We start from the raw sequence: 17271 nt of genomic DNA on the forward strand, positions 1-17271 counted from the left end.
TCCCAAACTTTATAAAACTCTCAGAGCATGTTCACTCTTCAAGCTTTGGTAGCGAGAAAGAGAGAAACAGATAGGCAGACAAACACATAAAAGGAGATGAAAAAGAGAAGCATAATTTTAAGCAAATTAATTTTTAAAAAATAGGCTTTTAAAAAGTTCTAAAATAGAAACAGTTCTATATATTAAGAAAAAGAATCTTTTAAAATTGAGAAATAACTTTCAAAATGACAGAATTAGCTCTACTGAATGATTAAAGGGTTCTGATATGGAATACCCATGTCCAATCTTAATACATCTGTTAAATTAATAAATTCTAGTGCTGAGCTAGAGGTGAAAATCCTTTCAAAGAATGCCATTCAGGTTTTGTGAGTATTGGAGGCAGAGGTAAGAAATATGTATATGCAATTATTATAAAATAAGAATTTCACCAGAACCATAAAAAGATAAGGTAGATAAATTATAAGTCAATGGTGTGATGCAATATTATCAATATTTTAAAAAATTCCTTACAGAAAAACTTCCAAATGTGAAGACCTGTCCATCCATTAAAAGGACTGCCGTGTGGTTGCTGCCTGCAGTGACTTGTGTGCTAGGGCCTGGCAAGGCTTGAACAAGTGTGGGACATCCCCTAGGTTAAAAAAAAAAAAAAAAAAATTTAAGTCAATTTCTTACGTGACACATCTGATATTAAAGACAACAGCAACAACAACAAAAAACAATAAACAGTGCAATAGGAGTAGAAAAAGGTACTAAAAAAGATACTCAGTTAATACTTAATTAGGTGCTATACCTGTCTCCATGCTATATGCTACGTAAATAAAGATGAAAATGCTAGCTTTAAGGAGATTATTTAGAAACTACTTCCATATAATGTTTATGTGTTCATAATTAGATATTCAGAAATTACTACCCTAATTATGAACACATAATGTTTAATTTTTCTAAAATGTTAATGCTGCTTTTATTTTAAAAGGAAAAAAATCTGATACCTTATAGTCTGGATGGCATGTCAAAGATCTTTGTTGAACAAAATAAAAATTATGTGATACTTTAACAGGAATTCAACATTCAACCTAGGAACTAGATTAAACAGTTTTATAATCCTCTTTTCTAACTTTTATCACTATAATCTTAGATTTTAACACAGTAGTTACTGAGTCAGTTATTACAGTATCATGAGAGGTATCAATCACAGCAGTGGCTAGGACTCAGGCTCTACAGCCCAAGTGCTCACTGTAAATCCTGCTCTGCCACTCAACAATGAGACCAAGACTTTAAACAAGTCACTCATACTTCTTGTGTTTCAGTTTTGTCCTATATAACACAGAGAACAATAATAAACAGTATCTAGTCCACATCATTTTTGTAAATAATAAAGAAGTTCATACATATCAAGTGCTTAAATCAGTGTTTGGCAGCACACAATAAACATTTAATAAATGGTAACTATAATAAATGGCATCCTAATATTCTTTCCTACTTCTAGTAACTATTTTATTAACTATTATCTATAATTAAAATAACCAATATCTGTCAATAGAAACAGTTCACACATAACAGGATAGCTTTGCTTTGAGATAATGTAATTTTGACACTTCAAGTTTCTTAAAATCACCTAAAAATAATGTTTATTCACACTACAATGAAAAACAGATTGGAAAGGGGCAAGATTAGCAGCTGGAAGCCTAAGTAAGAAAATTTTACTAGAGTCTGAGTGAGTTATGATGAAGGCCTGAACTAGGAACAGTGTGGAGTGAAAAGAATGGATGAATTTGACAGCTAAGTAAGGATGAGGACCAGCCAAACTTGATAAATATGAGGCAAGGAAGGTTTTCTACTTAAGCAACAAGGTAGGTGGTGGTAACATTCACTTGTGCCATGAGAAGAAATGAGGCTACTAGAAAGAGGAAAGAGATCCTAGGTTTCTAAAGAGTCTCTGCTAACACTTCAGGTATAGATAAGAGAAAGGAAAGCTCACAGATGTTCAGTACATACCAGGCAGGGAGAGCCACTGAAAGAAAGTTTCAAAAAGGGGAAATAAAATACATGTTCAATACTCTGGAGAGACATAGAAGTGGCTACTTGACTTAGCAGAAGACTCTTTGGTGGAAGCAGGAGCCACACCATAGCCAACAAGAGTAAACAGAGCACAGGCAAAGGCCCTAGAAGTAACCCATTAGTAAAGAGAAAAGGAAAGGAGAACCAGCAAATAAAAATGAAAATGAGACTGAAGAAGTTGTTTGTTCAGGGAACGGGGGGTGGGGGACAGCTACCAAGAGCACTTAGCCACTGAGCTACATCCCAACCCCTTTTTAAAAAAATTTTTAAATTTTGAGACAGGGTCTCATTAAGTTGCCGAGGCTGGCTTTGAATCTGGCAATGCTTCTGTCTCAGCCTCCCAAGATGCTGGGATTGGAGGCTGGGATTATAGACATGTGTCACAAGGTCTGGCAGAAGTTTGTTCTTTTTGAGATAATAGAAATTTAAGGAAGTTTCAAAGTGTGAGTGAAGGCCAGGAGCTTGGTGATGCATGCCTATGATCCCAGCAGCTTGGGAGGCTGCCTCAGCAAAAATGAGGTGCTAAGGAACTCTGTGAGACATTGTCTCTAATTAAAATACAAAATAGGGCTGGGGATGTGGCTCAGTGGCTGAGTGCCAGAGAGTTCAATCCCCAATCTCACACACCCCCAGCAAAAAAGTGTGAGTGAAGATAGAGACTGGATAGACAGAGATAAGAAAGAAGAAAGGAAACAGAACCACATGCCTAAAGAAAAGCCACACAGGTTTTACAGCATGAACAAGGCAAGTTCCTCTTTCACTGTAAATTAAGGATAGGAGTAGAGAAATGATATAGAAGTAGCCAAGTGTGTACATTTGATGGGCTGAAGAATTTCTAACAATTTTATTTTTTTTTATGTGATATGAGTGGACATTCTATGATGAAAGAAAGAAGGTGGGTGAACAGGGAACTTCAAGATAGAGAAAATCTGCTTACTTGGTGGTGATCAAGAACTTTAAAAACTTTAAAAGATCAAGAGCTTTTAAAATTTGATTGACAAGACTTTTAGGAAGACCATGAGTGAGCCTCAAGAGATCTGGGAACCCCCTAAATTGGTAAGCAAACTGTCATGTGTATATTCTTCTAATCTACTTAAGAGAGAGCCCATACATTTCATCAAATTCTCTCAAAAGATCTTAAAACAAACAGTTCAAAACAGCAGAGTTACAATTCCACTTCAAAGGAATTGGTTAAATCTGAAAATCATGTAATAATCTTCAGAGTTATAGGGATTCTTTCTTTCCTGAAACCTGAGGGTAGGCATGGAAATTATAGACATATTGATTCATGCAAAGTTTTGCCAGGTTCTAATAACAGGACCAGAAAGGTGAAAAATTGAGGATACTATTATACTATTATTAAGCAGATTTTCTCTATCTTGAATGAAGAGATGATAAAAATCTCTAAGTTGGCTAGGAAGTAGAGTGAAAAGGATGAAAGAGTAAAAAAGTAGAGTAGTAGGGAATAAAGTACTGATAAAGGCAACCACAATGGAGCTACGTAATGGAAGAAGAAAATGGCTTCAGATTATAAGTGTTTAAACTTAGTAAGAATTAATTTATAACTGTGCTAGATTCAGCCAGGGGCCATAGGAAATACTTCCATGAAGGTAGAAATGAATTTCACCTATATAAGAGAGTCAAAATAAGAATATTGCATGGGACCATTCATATGATGCTGAAGTCACAACTATCATAAGACCAAGTTTTCTCTAAATAGTTCTTTGCTATTTGAAGGATAAGTCAAAATAGTTAATTATTAAGACGAAAAGGTTTTGTTGAAAATTATTCATAAGTTTAATAACTTTATGATGACATTTCAAAACACACAACATTAAGGAACATGATTAAATCAATCTACAGTTGATTTTATGTTTTATTTATTTACATATGTCTTTTCTTTTCTTTTTTTTTTTTTTTTTTTTTTTTGCAGTGCCAGGGATGGAACTCAGGACCTCACACATGCTATATTACCATTGAGCTACAGCGCCAACCCCATTGCTGCTATTTAAAAAAATGCAATGAGGATATTCACTGTCTTTTCTATCACATATTCAAAATTTTAAAAAGAGACTCTAAGAACATGGTTGAATTTTGTGATAAACATAATCTTTTATATCTAAAATGCATAAATGTAAATCAACTTTTTCCTTATAATACATGATTACCTACCACACAAAAAAGCACTCAACCACAAAATCAGGAACCACAATAATTCAAGGTCCATATTTTGCAATAGCATATGACTATTTAAATTCTGGGAATGCATATTTAAGAAGAGAGATGAAAAGAAACACTAAGGATTAAAAAGAAAAGAGGGCCATGGGAAAGAATCCAGCATCTTCAAACAAAAAGTCAGTGAATACCTGGAATTGACATCTCCATGTCCTAGCTGCCCATGCTGCCCATATCCGAAAGTATACACATCTCCATTTTCCATTAAAACCACTGAAATCAAAATATACAACTTTATTTTTTCATTACATACATTTTATATTTCTATCATAACTATATGGAAAACAGTGTAATTTTCATTTTCTAAAATTTATAGTCATTAAAAACAGATAATGGAAAGCTAATCCAAATTTGTACTTAATGAGAATCTATAAATTTTAGTTTTGAAAAACACTTTTGTAGGTCATTAAAATGCATGCTTTTCATAATACATATTTTAAAATTCTTAGAAATGCCATTTAAAATATTAATGCTAAATAACATCGGTTCTTATTAACTATAAAATCTGGAATAATTCCATATAAAATCCTGCTTCTAACATCTAGGGTAATTATAGGAAGCAGATGGTTGGCATGCTACAAATTATGTACAACATCAATGAAATGATAGAGTTTTAATGATTATCAATACCTGATCAAATAAGAAAATACATTTCATTTAAAAGAAGAAAATTAACATTTTTAATTTTTATAAAGGTTGAATATACAACCTGAGCTATCTAACCCAAATGTCAATAATTTACTAAGAATCTGATTATTCTGTACATTTTAAGATAATACATTTGATGATAAACTCTTCTTATCAAACATTAAGAAAATATAGGACTATATCATAAAAACTACAGTGCTTTATAAGAACTAAAATGGATTAGGGAGATAAATTCATCTTTGGTGATTTCATGAATGATAAAATAAGTCCCTCAAAAGACAGACTAGAAGACAGATCTCTGAACATGTACAGTACCTGTTCATCATGTTATAGTTTTTAAAAGGGATTCTGTAATCAATACAAAAGTCTTGTAGAATTAAGAGACACTGTCACACTTTTACACAATTAACAGGCTACTTCATCAAAATTAAACAAGTTATTGAGCACAATTGTAAAAAGGCAGTTATACCCTAACGTTCCAGCTGCTACCTGAGTGGTGAAATCCACAGCTAACTTGTACTGCTCGGAGCTCACAGTCAAATCGCACAGAGCCTGGAGGATACGTTGTGATTTTGCTTGCGTCCTTTTCTCCTCTTTCCCCACTTCCATCTGTAAGTGTTATAATTTGTAATTAAGCAATTATTTATCTTCACAATAAAATTTACTATCAGTTTACTATGGAAGAATGATAAAAATGTTAAAAGGGACAAGCAAGAAGAATCTGCAGCTGTTAGAAGTGATAGATCAAGAATCTACCTGCAAAGAAGCAAATTTGAAAAGATTCCTTGTATACTTCTGTTTGCAAATATCACTAAATCAATAAAAACAAAGATAAGATCTAGTTATGGATAAAACCTATTAAGCTAGCCAGTTATGTCATGAAAATAGGTAATTAAGTTATAGAAATAAATTTTTAAATGTAAAACTTAAATTTTATACTGGAAAATTTAGTTTGCATTAAAAAATTGCATGCGAAGTCATTTAACAATTATTTTTCTTAGTGATATTGTTAGTACTTGTCATCTTAAATTGAGTCCCAAGTGACTTAGCTTTCCCAAACAGATCTCAAAAAGGCTACATTGTCCAGTATTGCTAAACTAAACTGCACTTTGAAAACTCTATGATGATCAAAAAGCTTTATTCAATGCACTATATTTCATGAAATACTCTCACCATACCTCTTGTCCCACCTAAGCCCCCTAGCCATTCTGCTTTGTAGTCTTTTTTCTGCCCCCAATCAGTACCCTCAACCAAACCTTTCTGTTTTCATTGCATTTTTCCTCCACTATCCTTTTCACAATTTCATCTACTAAGCTTGCTTTAGGCCTTTTCTCCACTACTAGAATCTACTCTGACTTTAAATTTTCTAGGATTTTAACCACAGCATCAAAAACCACATTCCAGAATATAAAAACCCTAGTTTGGAATGTATAAATACAAGCTACAACTTGCTTTTCCTAATTGAAAAAAAACTATATGTTAATACTATTAAAATATGACCTTTATGTCATGGAGACTCAAATTCCTTGCACACAGAATAAATAAAAATCTGGAAGGAATTTCAAAAGGTCAACTAGTCTAAACCACTCTCTTATGGCACAGCAATTCTAAACAACTATATATAATATGCAGATACATATGTGAAACTACAGACACACACTTTTAATTCATTACCCATTTCAGAATGCTAAACAGAACAACACCAAATCAATGTATTTTCATTTCATCCTTTCTTTTAACCTTATTTTCAGTAATATTCAGGTAAGGCAAACTTTACCTAAATTATGACTTAACTTTCTATAACTGATTATCATTTCAAAAAGCTTTAAACTCTTTATAACACTAGGACAGTAAAACCTCACTAATTCGGAATGACATAATTGGTAGGCCCATATGACTTACCAAAAAATATTAATTGTAGAATATTTAAGTAAATTTAGTTTTGTTACATTCACGCAGAACAGATCACAGATTACACTAAAAGCTACAATAAATGTGTTCACCTATACCATACTTCAAAATAGGCCAATATTACATTAAAATGTACCATAAACATAAAAGTCCTTTAACATACAAGAATTAACTGCTGGACCCAGAGGTTGAAGGCACGTTGAAGGAATCCTTCATTTCTTGAGCCCTTGGTTTGAAAAGCTAGTGATTTTAGACAGGTTTCCCCTTAAAAGTATGACCCTGAAAATTCAGAGGAAGAAATTACTTTGAATTTTTTACTCAAATAAAGATCACAAATACTGCATCTGAAGTATCATAAATTCAGAATTAGTGAGAGGTTTTACTATAATAGGATAAAGAATATGCTTCCTCTTCTGCTAAATTATCTAATGTGGGTTTGCCAAATTAAATCAAAGAATCAGCAACAACAAAAAAAATCACATTTAGTTTCATTTCAAATGAAATATACTTAAAATATACTTAGTTCAAAGCTTCCTCATTTTGAAAAGACAGTGGAATGGTTACGACTGGTAACATCTTACACAAAAAGAAATACATACCTTCTAAAACTATTTAAATCAGATATAAAGAAAGTTCACAACTTTCTCTGAATTGATAAAAATATCTAATTATTAAAACCAAATATGATGAAAATGAAAAACAAGTTGTATTCACATGATTTGGCAGACTTAACTAAATTAAAAATTTCAAGTATCATCCCACTTTATAACATGAACTGATGTCTGGTTAGAAGCTTTTAACTTTTACCTTTGCATTTAGCGTTTGTCCCCATTTTTGATTTGGAGCCTAAATATAGACACAAATCCCACAATAGAGGCATAGCATCAAGGAAGGAAAGGGGAAAAAAGGGAAACCTAGCAATTTACTGAATAAAACTATAATGACTAAAAAAGTAATTGCTATTATTTAGAGGTTAAAACTCAACAAGAACTATTTTGTTAAAGCTCATCTAAACAAAACTGTATCTATATAAAATAACTTCTCAATTATTATAGATGATGAAATATTATAAGTAAAAAAAGGGGTGATGAGATTCTTGATTAGCAGCAGTAGTAGTGGCAGAATTTAAATATATATATATATATTTTTATATATGTGTGTGTGTATATATACACACACATATAGCATTTGATGTCAAAAATCATATATAATTTTAATAATTGAGAAATATATAAAAGTTGAACAAAGAAAAAAGGTACTTAATAAGTAACCAAAAATTGAGTGCAAATTTAAGAATCAACAATGAAATGCAGCAAGATTAGTTTTGTCCAAGCTCATTATTCAGAAAAGTGTTAATGAGCAGCAAGAAGACTTAATCTCAACTTTGCAGAAAAAACAATCTATTTAATAGTCATGTAACTGTCCATTTAAGTATGAACATTATCTGTATTTTCCTTAATATATGTTCACAGGTATACATCATATGATATTAGTACTAAAACAGCTATAACATTTTAGCAGATATGTATCTAAAATATTGTGTATATATTGTTTAGACATAGTTTTGTACACAGAAGAAGAAAAAAAGTCAGTTTCTAAAGCACTTTAAATTTTAATTTTTACATAAAGCTACATGATGGGGGGGGGTACTCCCAGTCACCAAAACTATCAGAGAATATAGTGAGTAAGAATATAGTAAGAATATAGTAAGAGCAGAAGCAGCTGCAATTCACTAAGCACTTGCTCTGTGTAAAAATTTAAAAACCACAGTGGATATGTCCTTGTGGGTTCTAGAGCCTTAGGACTTAGATTAGAATCCTGGCTCCACCATTTGCTAGTGGTATGACACTGGACACTAGACTGTTTAAGTCTTAGTTTTTCTACCTATAAAACAGCAACAATGGTACATACCTACAAGGTTCTTATGAGAATTAAATTAATAAAGTATGAAAAGTAATCAATGTTGTCTATTGTTGCTTTCTTTAATCAATACAGCAATTCAATAATGCAGGTATTGTTTAACTATTTTACAAATAAGAAAACTAACCTATAGGGGTTGTGACTAAATTAAGTTGTTTAAGGGGTTAAGTAACCAGCCCAAAGTTCATAAACGGTAGAGTAGGAACATATATAAGGCTCATACACCAAATTGTTGACATCTTAAATCTTTAATAAATATAAAATACCTATAAATTTAATGAAATTGTGAATTTTGTACCCTTGGTAGAATTTTAAAAGAGAAAGCAAAGAACTCATTTTAATGAATTAAAGCTAGAATTCATAGAGGATTTCCATATGCAAAGACTAAGTTTAAGCATGTATATATGTGTATGTATATGTAGATTAATTTTCATAGAAAGTTATGCATTATCATTCTTATTTTCATAAAGAAACTAAAGTCAAAGAGACTAAAAGATTTATGAAACAGCCATGTAGTTCTTATAAATGACAAATTTAGGATTAAAGTGGAATTCTAATTCCAAATGCTAGAAGATTTCAATTACACTGTACTGCTTCCAAACAGAAAATAGGTATAACATAACCCAGGTGTTTAGCAGCATGCCTTCAGAATTAAACATCAGTCACTTGAAACATCAGATTTCAAGATTAAATATGGAAACAGATGTTCATAATTAGATATACTATACTGAAATCTTTCTATGTAAAGCACTAAATCACTGAAACAAATGTTTACCCAGGTCTCTGTTTGAAATATCATTTATTTTCACATTTTCGAATAATTTATATGTTAAATACATTCTACTCATTGATTCAGCTTTTTATAGTTTATTTTGCCTCTAGTCAAAATTTGCCATTCCATGACCTTCTGAGATCTCCAATTGGCCAGAAGTTCTCCAATTTCCAAGTTATAGATCACTCCTGTTAACAATAAATCCAAAGCTCTTACCCCACAAAAAAGTTATAGTCTAGAAAATTTTAATCCTTATCACCCTACAATTTGTATCAACAACATTAGTAAGACAGAGTATAACAATTAGTATAGTAAACTTCTCAGTGCATAAACTCGAAAAGGTGATTAAAATAAAGAGAGATACAGGGAAAAATAGTAAAAGACAATGAAAATATCTAAGGAAAGCAGTTGATGAATAAATAACAGGACAATGAAGGTAAAGGGTTAGTGTGTGGATGGGAACTAGTAAGTGGTAAATTAATACTCTATGTAAATAAGGTATCATATGATGATGTTATTTGTATTCTGTATTCATTTTAAGGAGTAAAGAGATGAAACAGTCTCATTCTGTAAAACCAGAAAAATAAGACAAAAACAAAAATCCTTGTCCTATATTGTAGAACTGCAAAGAGGTCCTGCCAAAGAGGTTTTTAAAACTATACAAAAAAGTAGCCCTGTGGCAGACAAAATTAATATAAGGCTAGCTATCATTTAATAGTTTCTATAGCTAATAATTATATGACCTTGGAAAAAGTCTTCTTTAAATTTGTAACATTGGTCTTCATTTGGCATTTAATTAAAATATCTAGAAAAATTAAAGATTCTTATCTCTGAGATATTAACATTTTAAACTATTTCACGGAATATGAGTATTAGCTTTAGATAAAGTCTTGGAAAAATTCCACTTTCATACAATTGAGGAGACAACACAAATGAAACAATCCTGTTCTAACAGTGGCATGAGAGATCAAAGTTCTGGCAATAATTAAAATAATTCACACTCCAAATATTATTCCTTAGATTTAAGTATTAATGGCATTGTTGAGCACTCAATAAAAAGAGTGATCACAAATCTTACTATGGTTAATTACATAAACACTCAATGTTTATTTCTGCAGACTATATATATCTTAAGTTTTGAGCTCTCTATTTGTGCTTTCCTAAAAACAGAAGTTTTGTCTGTTTTGTTTTCTACTTTTGCTGAGTGGCAAACAGACTGAGAAAGGTAAATGAAAATAAAGATGATAATACTAAAATATATGTATTTTTATTCAACTCTAAGATTTGCAGCAAGAGAAAAAATAAGACACAAACATTAATCAAACTATTAGAATATGTGGTTTTAAAACTTCCTATTTTATTTTTCAGGACTTGGGAGTTTAAGATAGCAACTGTAATAAGTTGGACTAACCAGTGAAGAGCCCCCCTGATTTATATGCCAGGATTCAAGGCATAATTTATAAATTTTAAAATTCTCTGCATTAAATTCATTCCTGATATTAACTGATCCATTGTTTATTGTTTAAAACAAAAACAAGCATACCTTCAAAATATTTTTAATTAACCCAGAACTCTGAGATCTCAAAGAATAATTCAGAAATAAATTCCTACTCCCTTTCAGACTTGGTTAATCTAATTAAAGCCCACTCACTATTTACATCTATCTCTACATAAACCTCAAATATCCTTATTTGTATATTCATGTGTATTATAAATTTTAATATTAAAACAGAAAAATATAATGGCAGTCTTAACTTACCACTTCATTACATTTAATAATTTTGTTAGTTCTAAGTCATATAAACAGCAATCAAAAAAAAAGGACTATAAAATGCTACATCATGGTCATCTGAAAACAGATAATAAAGACCAAAATTAGAAAGAAACAAAATTTTTCCACCTTTTTAAAAATGAAATTTGAAAAGAAATGAAGATACACTGTAAGACGTCTTTATTAAAGTTAACAACAACAACAGAAAACTGAGAAGCCTAACAGTCACTTTCATGTACCACTTTCAGCATGTTCTTTCTCCTCAGGCTACAAAACACGATAGAAGAAAGTAAAAGAAATCAGATTTGTGCATTTTCCCAGAGACAATATTCAAATGAGTGGAAGAAATTGGGAGAGTGTCCCGCCTAGTTGATAATGAAGACCAAATACCTTTGTGCTTGTCCCGTTTATGCTTTAGCTGTGCTGGATGGGATCTGAGTCTGGCTAGAGCCTGTTCTCGGTGGTTCATAAAAATAGGACCAGCAAATACAAGGGGGCCTGAGGAGAAACATTTTGTATGTGCATAGAAAAGCTCACAAAATGAAAACACTATAACGAACAAAAATAAGTCAAACTAAAATCATGAAAATTTATTCTTAACCATCTTTGGACATTATACTTTTCTCCCAGTTTCCCTACTCCAACCCCCTACCCCCAACCATAAACTAGTCACCATTTCACACACATTAATATCTTAAATATAGTTTATAAAGTACAAATCCCATCTATTATCTTATGAAATAATTGGTATAGTTACTAGGTCTCAGATAATCAGTAAGTTCTATTAAAATACATAATCTTACAAATATTTTTCAACATCATATATTAAAACCTAATAAACCATTCATTTATTTAAAACAAATATCTTTCCTGAAGAAATACCAGAAACCAACTTTTAATTTAATTCTTTAGTTTTAACTAGGTCTTTGAGATTTAATGTCTGCAACAGTCTTGGGACAAAACCAAGATAAAAATGTTACTGACTTTTCTACGTGTTGTGATAGAGGTTAAGGAAACCAGATGATCAAAAAGAAAACCAAAAAATTTCTATAATCTTGTGTGTATGTGTGTGTGTGTGTGTGTGTGTGTGTGTGCGCGCGCGCACGCGCACATGTAACAAAGGATAACCTGAGCTTTACATTGATGGTGAAAAGGAATGTCTAACTCAATAAACATTTTAGGACTATTAACCATGTTTCATTAAATTGTTTCTTTTTGAAGTGATTACTATGTACATACATATATACATATATATATATATGTATATATATATAGACATATATATAAAACAAACCCACACAAATTATAGTTGTTGCTACTTTCATGATTTTTAAGGGAAAAAAATCGATAGATTAATTTCAATAAAATTTAAAACAAATTTTTCCCTATTAACATTTTGCTTGAAAAGAAAAATCCGAGCTACACTTTGTTTTCTTATAGAACAGTACTATAGAGTTTTAGCAACTTCAAAAATGCCTTCAAGTTTCAAAACATTCTAAATTTGACAGTTAAACAGTATTTGAAAAAGAAATTATGACAGTACATAAACACTGGACATTTTTAATCAAACAAGCTTTTTTCATGACCATTGATCTTTATACTTCTATTAAATTTTCTATTGATGAAACAAACTGAAACTGCCATCCTATAATAAATTTGGAATGCAGTCTAAATACAAATTATCCTTCATTAGACAGGTATAGAAAAGATGGATAAAGGAAAAAAATTTCAATTATATTTCTAGATACTGACAAAAACAAAGCAGTAGCCAGGCAGGGTGGCTCACGCCTATAATCCCAGCAGCTCAGGAGGCAGCAGCACAGGGATCATGAGTTTAAAGTCAGCCTCAGCAAAAGCGAAGTGTTAAGCAACTCAGTGAGATCCTGTCTCCAAATAAAATATAAAATAGGACTGGGGATGTGGCTCAGTAGTTGAGTGCCCCTAAGTTCAATCTCCACTACCCACCCCCCAAAAAAGGAGTACTGACCCTATGAAAAAACAAGAATAACATGTTCTATGATTAACTGTTATTCTACAGATGGAAACATGACAATTTAATGTTAGCAGAAGAATTAAATATTTTCCAGTAACACAACACCAATTATTTTTAAGCTAAGATTATATAAATTGAGTTCCATAACTAAAACAAAACAAAGTTGATGTATTTAAAATGTAAACAAAATGTCTTATTTGCTCAACATGAATTATATTTCAATTTACTACAGAAAATATTAATTACTCTGAAAAGTACTTTCCAACTACAGAAAATATTAAATATTAGATATGTAAATATTAAAATAAAAACAATAAGTTGTATTTCCCTTTTCTGATTTCTATGGTCTGACTGGAATATTATTTCTCCCCATAAAAATATATTAGACCTACTGTATTCAATAATTAGCTTCTCACTAAATTCAATGTTTTTAGAATCTTTTGATGTATATATCTAGAAGGCCCATAGGCAATCATGCCTACAAATTAACACGATCAGTCTTTAGAATACTTTGTATTCCAGTGGACTAAAATAAATTTTCTTATAAACATAATTCAATAATTCATTTTTTGACCAACATTTTTTATTATCTTTACACAGTACACATTTGATGTCATGGCTATAACAACAAAGACACAGATCTCACTGGAACTCAATCCACTAAGAAAAACAGAAATAAAAACAAAGAACCACAACATATTGTGAATAATTAAAGAAATTTGTGGCTGTACATTAAAGGAAGAAGTGATCAAATCAACTTGGATGAATCAGAGAGGTTTCAAAGAATGTGAAAAGTTTAATAGGAGAGGGCATTCCTGTTAAAAGAAATAGGACTTATAAAAGCATAAAAATATTAAACAATATTGTATAGTCTTTAAAAACAGCTGAAATGAATGGAGAATAGATTATGGAATAGAAAGTGATAGAAAATAAGCATGGAGAAGTACAAAAAACAGATAACTAAAATGTTTTGATACCATGAAAACTGACCTAGAACTGATAAGAAGTCAGTCCCTAAATTGCTTTCAAGTCAACAAACACATACTCAGATTCAGGCAGCATGCTTTGTCTTAAAAACACTTGGTGAACAAAATATGGCACCTGCTTCAAGAAGCATACAGTCTAACTGGGGGAGGGAAGATGTGCACACAATTAAACAAGAAATTATGAGCCAGACTTCACAAAAGGAAGCACACTGGGAGGGCACCTACCACAACTGAGGGTGGCAAAGTAAGGAGATTAAAGGTACTAGGAAGAGAACACCACAGAAACTGAGACCTAATCAAAAAAGATAACAGTACTACAAAGGTTCCATGATGAAAAAATGGGAAGGGCTGTAGGAAACAGGAATAAGAAGATAGAAAGATGAGGTTATAGAAAGAAGAATGTTGAATTCATTCTAAGGACTATGAATAGCCTTTTGGTTTTAAACAGAAAAGTGCTGTCAATTAGACTTGCATTGCACAAAGATCATTCTGGATAAAGGGTAGCTAAAAGCTCAGAAAGAGATAAGATTAGACAGTAAGACCAGTTTGAAATGGTCTTTTGTATAAAATGCAGGCAAAAAAAGAGGATGGCCTGTGCTAAGGAAAGAGAAGTGGAATTTTGAAAAGTGAATATATTCCAAAACTATTGAAGATTTAAGAAGCCTGAGTTAATAGAACTTGTTGGTTTATTTCTTTCACTGGAACTAGACTGAACAAAATGGACATGAAATGATCAGATTTAGATATATACCACTCATGTGTAGACAAAAAGGGTTATTCGGAGACCAGCCCAAAGGTAAGTGTGAAGAAAGTGTGCAATAAGGGCTTTCAGAAAGCTATTGGTGATGTGTTTCAAGACCTTAAAAATTAATATCCTTTGAATCAGTAAGTGTACCTATACAAATCTATCCTAAGGAAAACTAAAATATTTTTTAAAGTATTTCTGCTCCAAAGGTATTTACTATTAATTGTATAAAAAAATTTTTAAACCCAAATAAGAGAAAAATTAATGAAAAACTATGGTATATCCACTCAATGGAACAGTAGTCAGCCATTACTTTATAAAGCATTTTTACAAAGAAAATTCTTTTGTGCTATTTAAGTTAATGAGAAAACACAGTTCACCACCATTTTCTAAAAATTAAAAAGAATAATACAGGTACTCCAAAATAAAACACCACTATTATTCTTTGGTCTTGAGAATATAAATTCTTATAATATTTTAAAACAAATGTGAAATGTCTATTAAATTAAAAATAACCTGAATGCCTATCAATAAAAAAAGGTTGCATAAACTGTGGTATAATCATACTATGAAATGTTATATAGCTACTAAGTAGAATGTGGTAGATCCTATTTATTGACCTAGCTTAGATTCATATACCGTAAAATGGGAAAAGCATGCTGAAAATGTATATATCATACTATGCCACTTTTGTAAATAAACATGCCTAAACTTTAACATACACGTATATATATATATATATATATATATATATATATATATATATATCTACATATGATTACATCAGAATAGAATACGACATGAAAGTATATCTATTATACTATTAACCTTATTAGCCTGGTAGAGAAAATGGAAAGGTCATTATCCCCCAAACAACAAATAAAAACCCTAACAAAATATAAAAACGTGTATGTCATAGCAATAAGCAAATACATAAAACAAAATTAAGTCAGTGATATAAACAGAAATATATAAAACTTGCTTAGAAGATGAAAATCAAATAAAAGTAGTGATTTAATTAAAAGATAAGTTCGTGAAAAGCCTTAATCTAAATTCCTGTTATTACTTTACTTACCATACCTGTAATAAAGCACATAAAAAATTTATGATTTAATATTATGGGGGAAAGAGAACAATATATATTACAGTGTGAAATTATATAAAATAACAAAAAGGCACACATAAAAATTATAAGAAATTACACCAACTGTATCTTTCCATGAATAATTACAGTGACTTTTACTCATATTTTCTAAATGTTTCACATAATAATTCCAAGATTTTTGTGCCACGTTAGAATAGCAGTTCATAGTGTATTTGATGTGTCAAATCAAGAAAACTCAATGGTTATCAGACGCTTAAAAATGATTTAGCAACATCAACTTGACAATGACTCTGGAATTAGACAATAATAAATTCATTAATTTATAATAGAAAACTAATTTTGTATCAAATGAAATCTGTTTTGTTCTAGAGAAGTTGTTGTGAACTTTTCTTAGTAACAATCAGTTTTGTGATTCCTAACAATGTTGTTAAAGCAATTATGTCAAGGACAAAGCTGGAAAAGAGTCAAGCTCAAAGAGAAAAGAAGTCTATTAACTAGCCCACACCATCATCATCATCAAACATTTACTTAGGGCTTAGTACAGCCAGGCATTGTCATACATATCACTAATTCTCATTAACATTACCAGTTAGGCAGTTGTCATCCCCATTTTAAAGCTAAGGAAACCGAGTCTGGTAAGCCTTAGCCTTGATTTGAACCGATGTTCTTAGCCACCAAGTTCTATAGCTAGGCTAGCCATGTTACTTATCCAATTGAGACTCCACTGAGAGTAAGAGGGCACTATTAAGAAATCTGCCTGGACAATAGGCATAAATGGGACTGTCCCCAACAAGCCAGAACACAGGCTCACCCCACCTACATATCATATTTATAAAACTTCAATTTGACACTAATGGAAAAAAGATTAGTTTTCCTTTCAACAGAATGCTGAAAAGGAATATACAGATAAGACCATTTATACAATCTTCCATTAGTTCTAATAGCTTAGAGAATTCTACTTAAGAATTCCTAGGAAGAAGCACTATAATTACAGAGTTACCAGAGAAATGATATACCAATCAACTCCATGTAATCTAAAAAACCGAAAATTATCACGAACACCAAAGAACTAAAATGTGTAAATGAATCCTAATGATACCTAAAAAGACTTTTAGTTGTTGTTGGAC

At 31.2% G+C, this 17271-nt stretch overlaps 1 protein-coding gene across 4 annotated transcripts in view; it reads right to left on the reverse strand.

Moving 5' to 3' along the window:
- Positions 1–17271, reverse strand: part of Mycbp2 (MYC binding protein 2) — a 280426-nt gene that overhangs the window by 166535 nt on the left and 96620 nt on the right. For all 4 annotated transcript variants that reach the window (XM_026407494.2, XM_026407493.2, XM_077795218.1 and 1 more), the window contains exons 18-21: positions 11706–11813; positions 5431–5550; positions 4425–4506; positions 511–628 (exon numbers count right to left, since the gene is read on the reverse strand). In XM_026407494.2, coding sequence (XP_026263279.2) covers positions 511–628; positions 4425–4506; positions 5431–5550; positions 11706–11813 — 428 coding nt within the window. The remainder of the gene's footprint in view (positions 1–510; positions 629–4424; positions 4507–5430; positions 5551–11705; positions 11814–17271) is intronic.

Source organism: Urocitellus parryii, chromosome 2 (genome assembly GCF_045843805.1).
Source record: "Urocitellus parryii isolate mUroPar1 chromosome 2, mUroPar1.hap1, whole genome shotgun sequence".
NCBI lineage: Eukaryota > Metazoa > Chordata > Mammalia > Rodentia > Sciuridae > Urocitellus > Urocitellus parryii.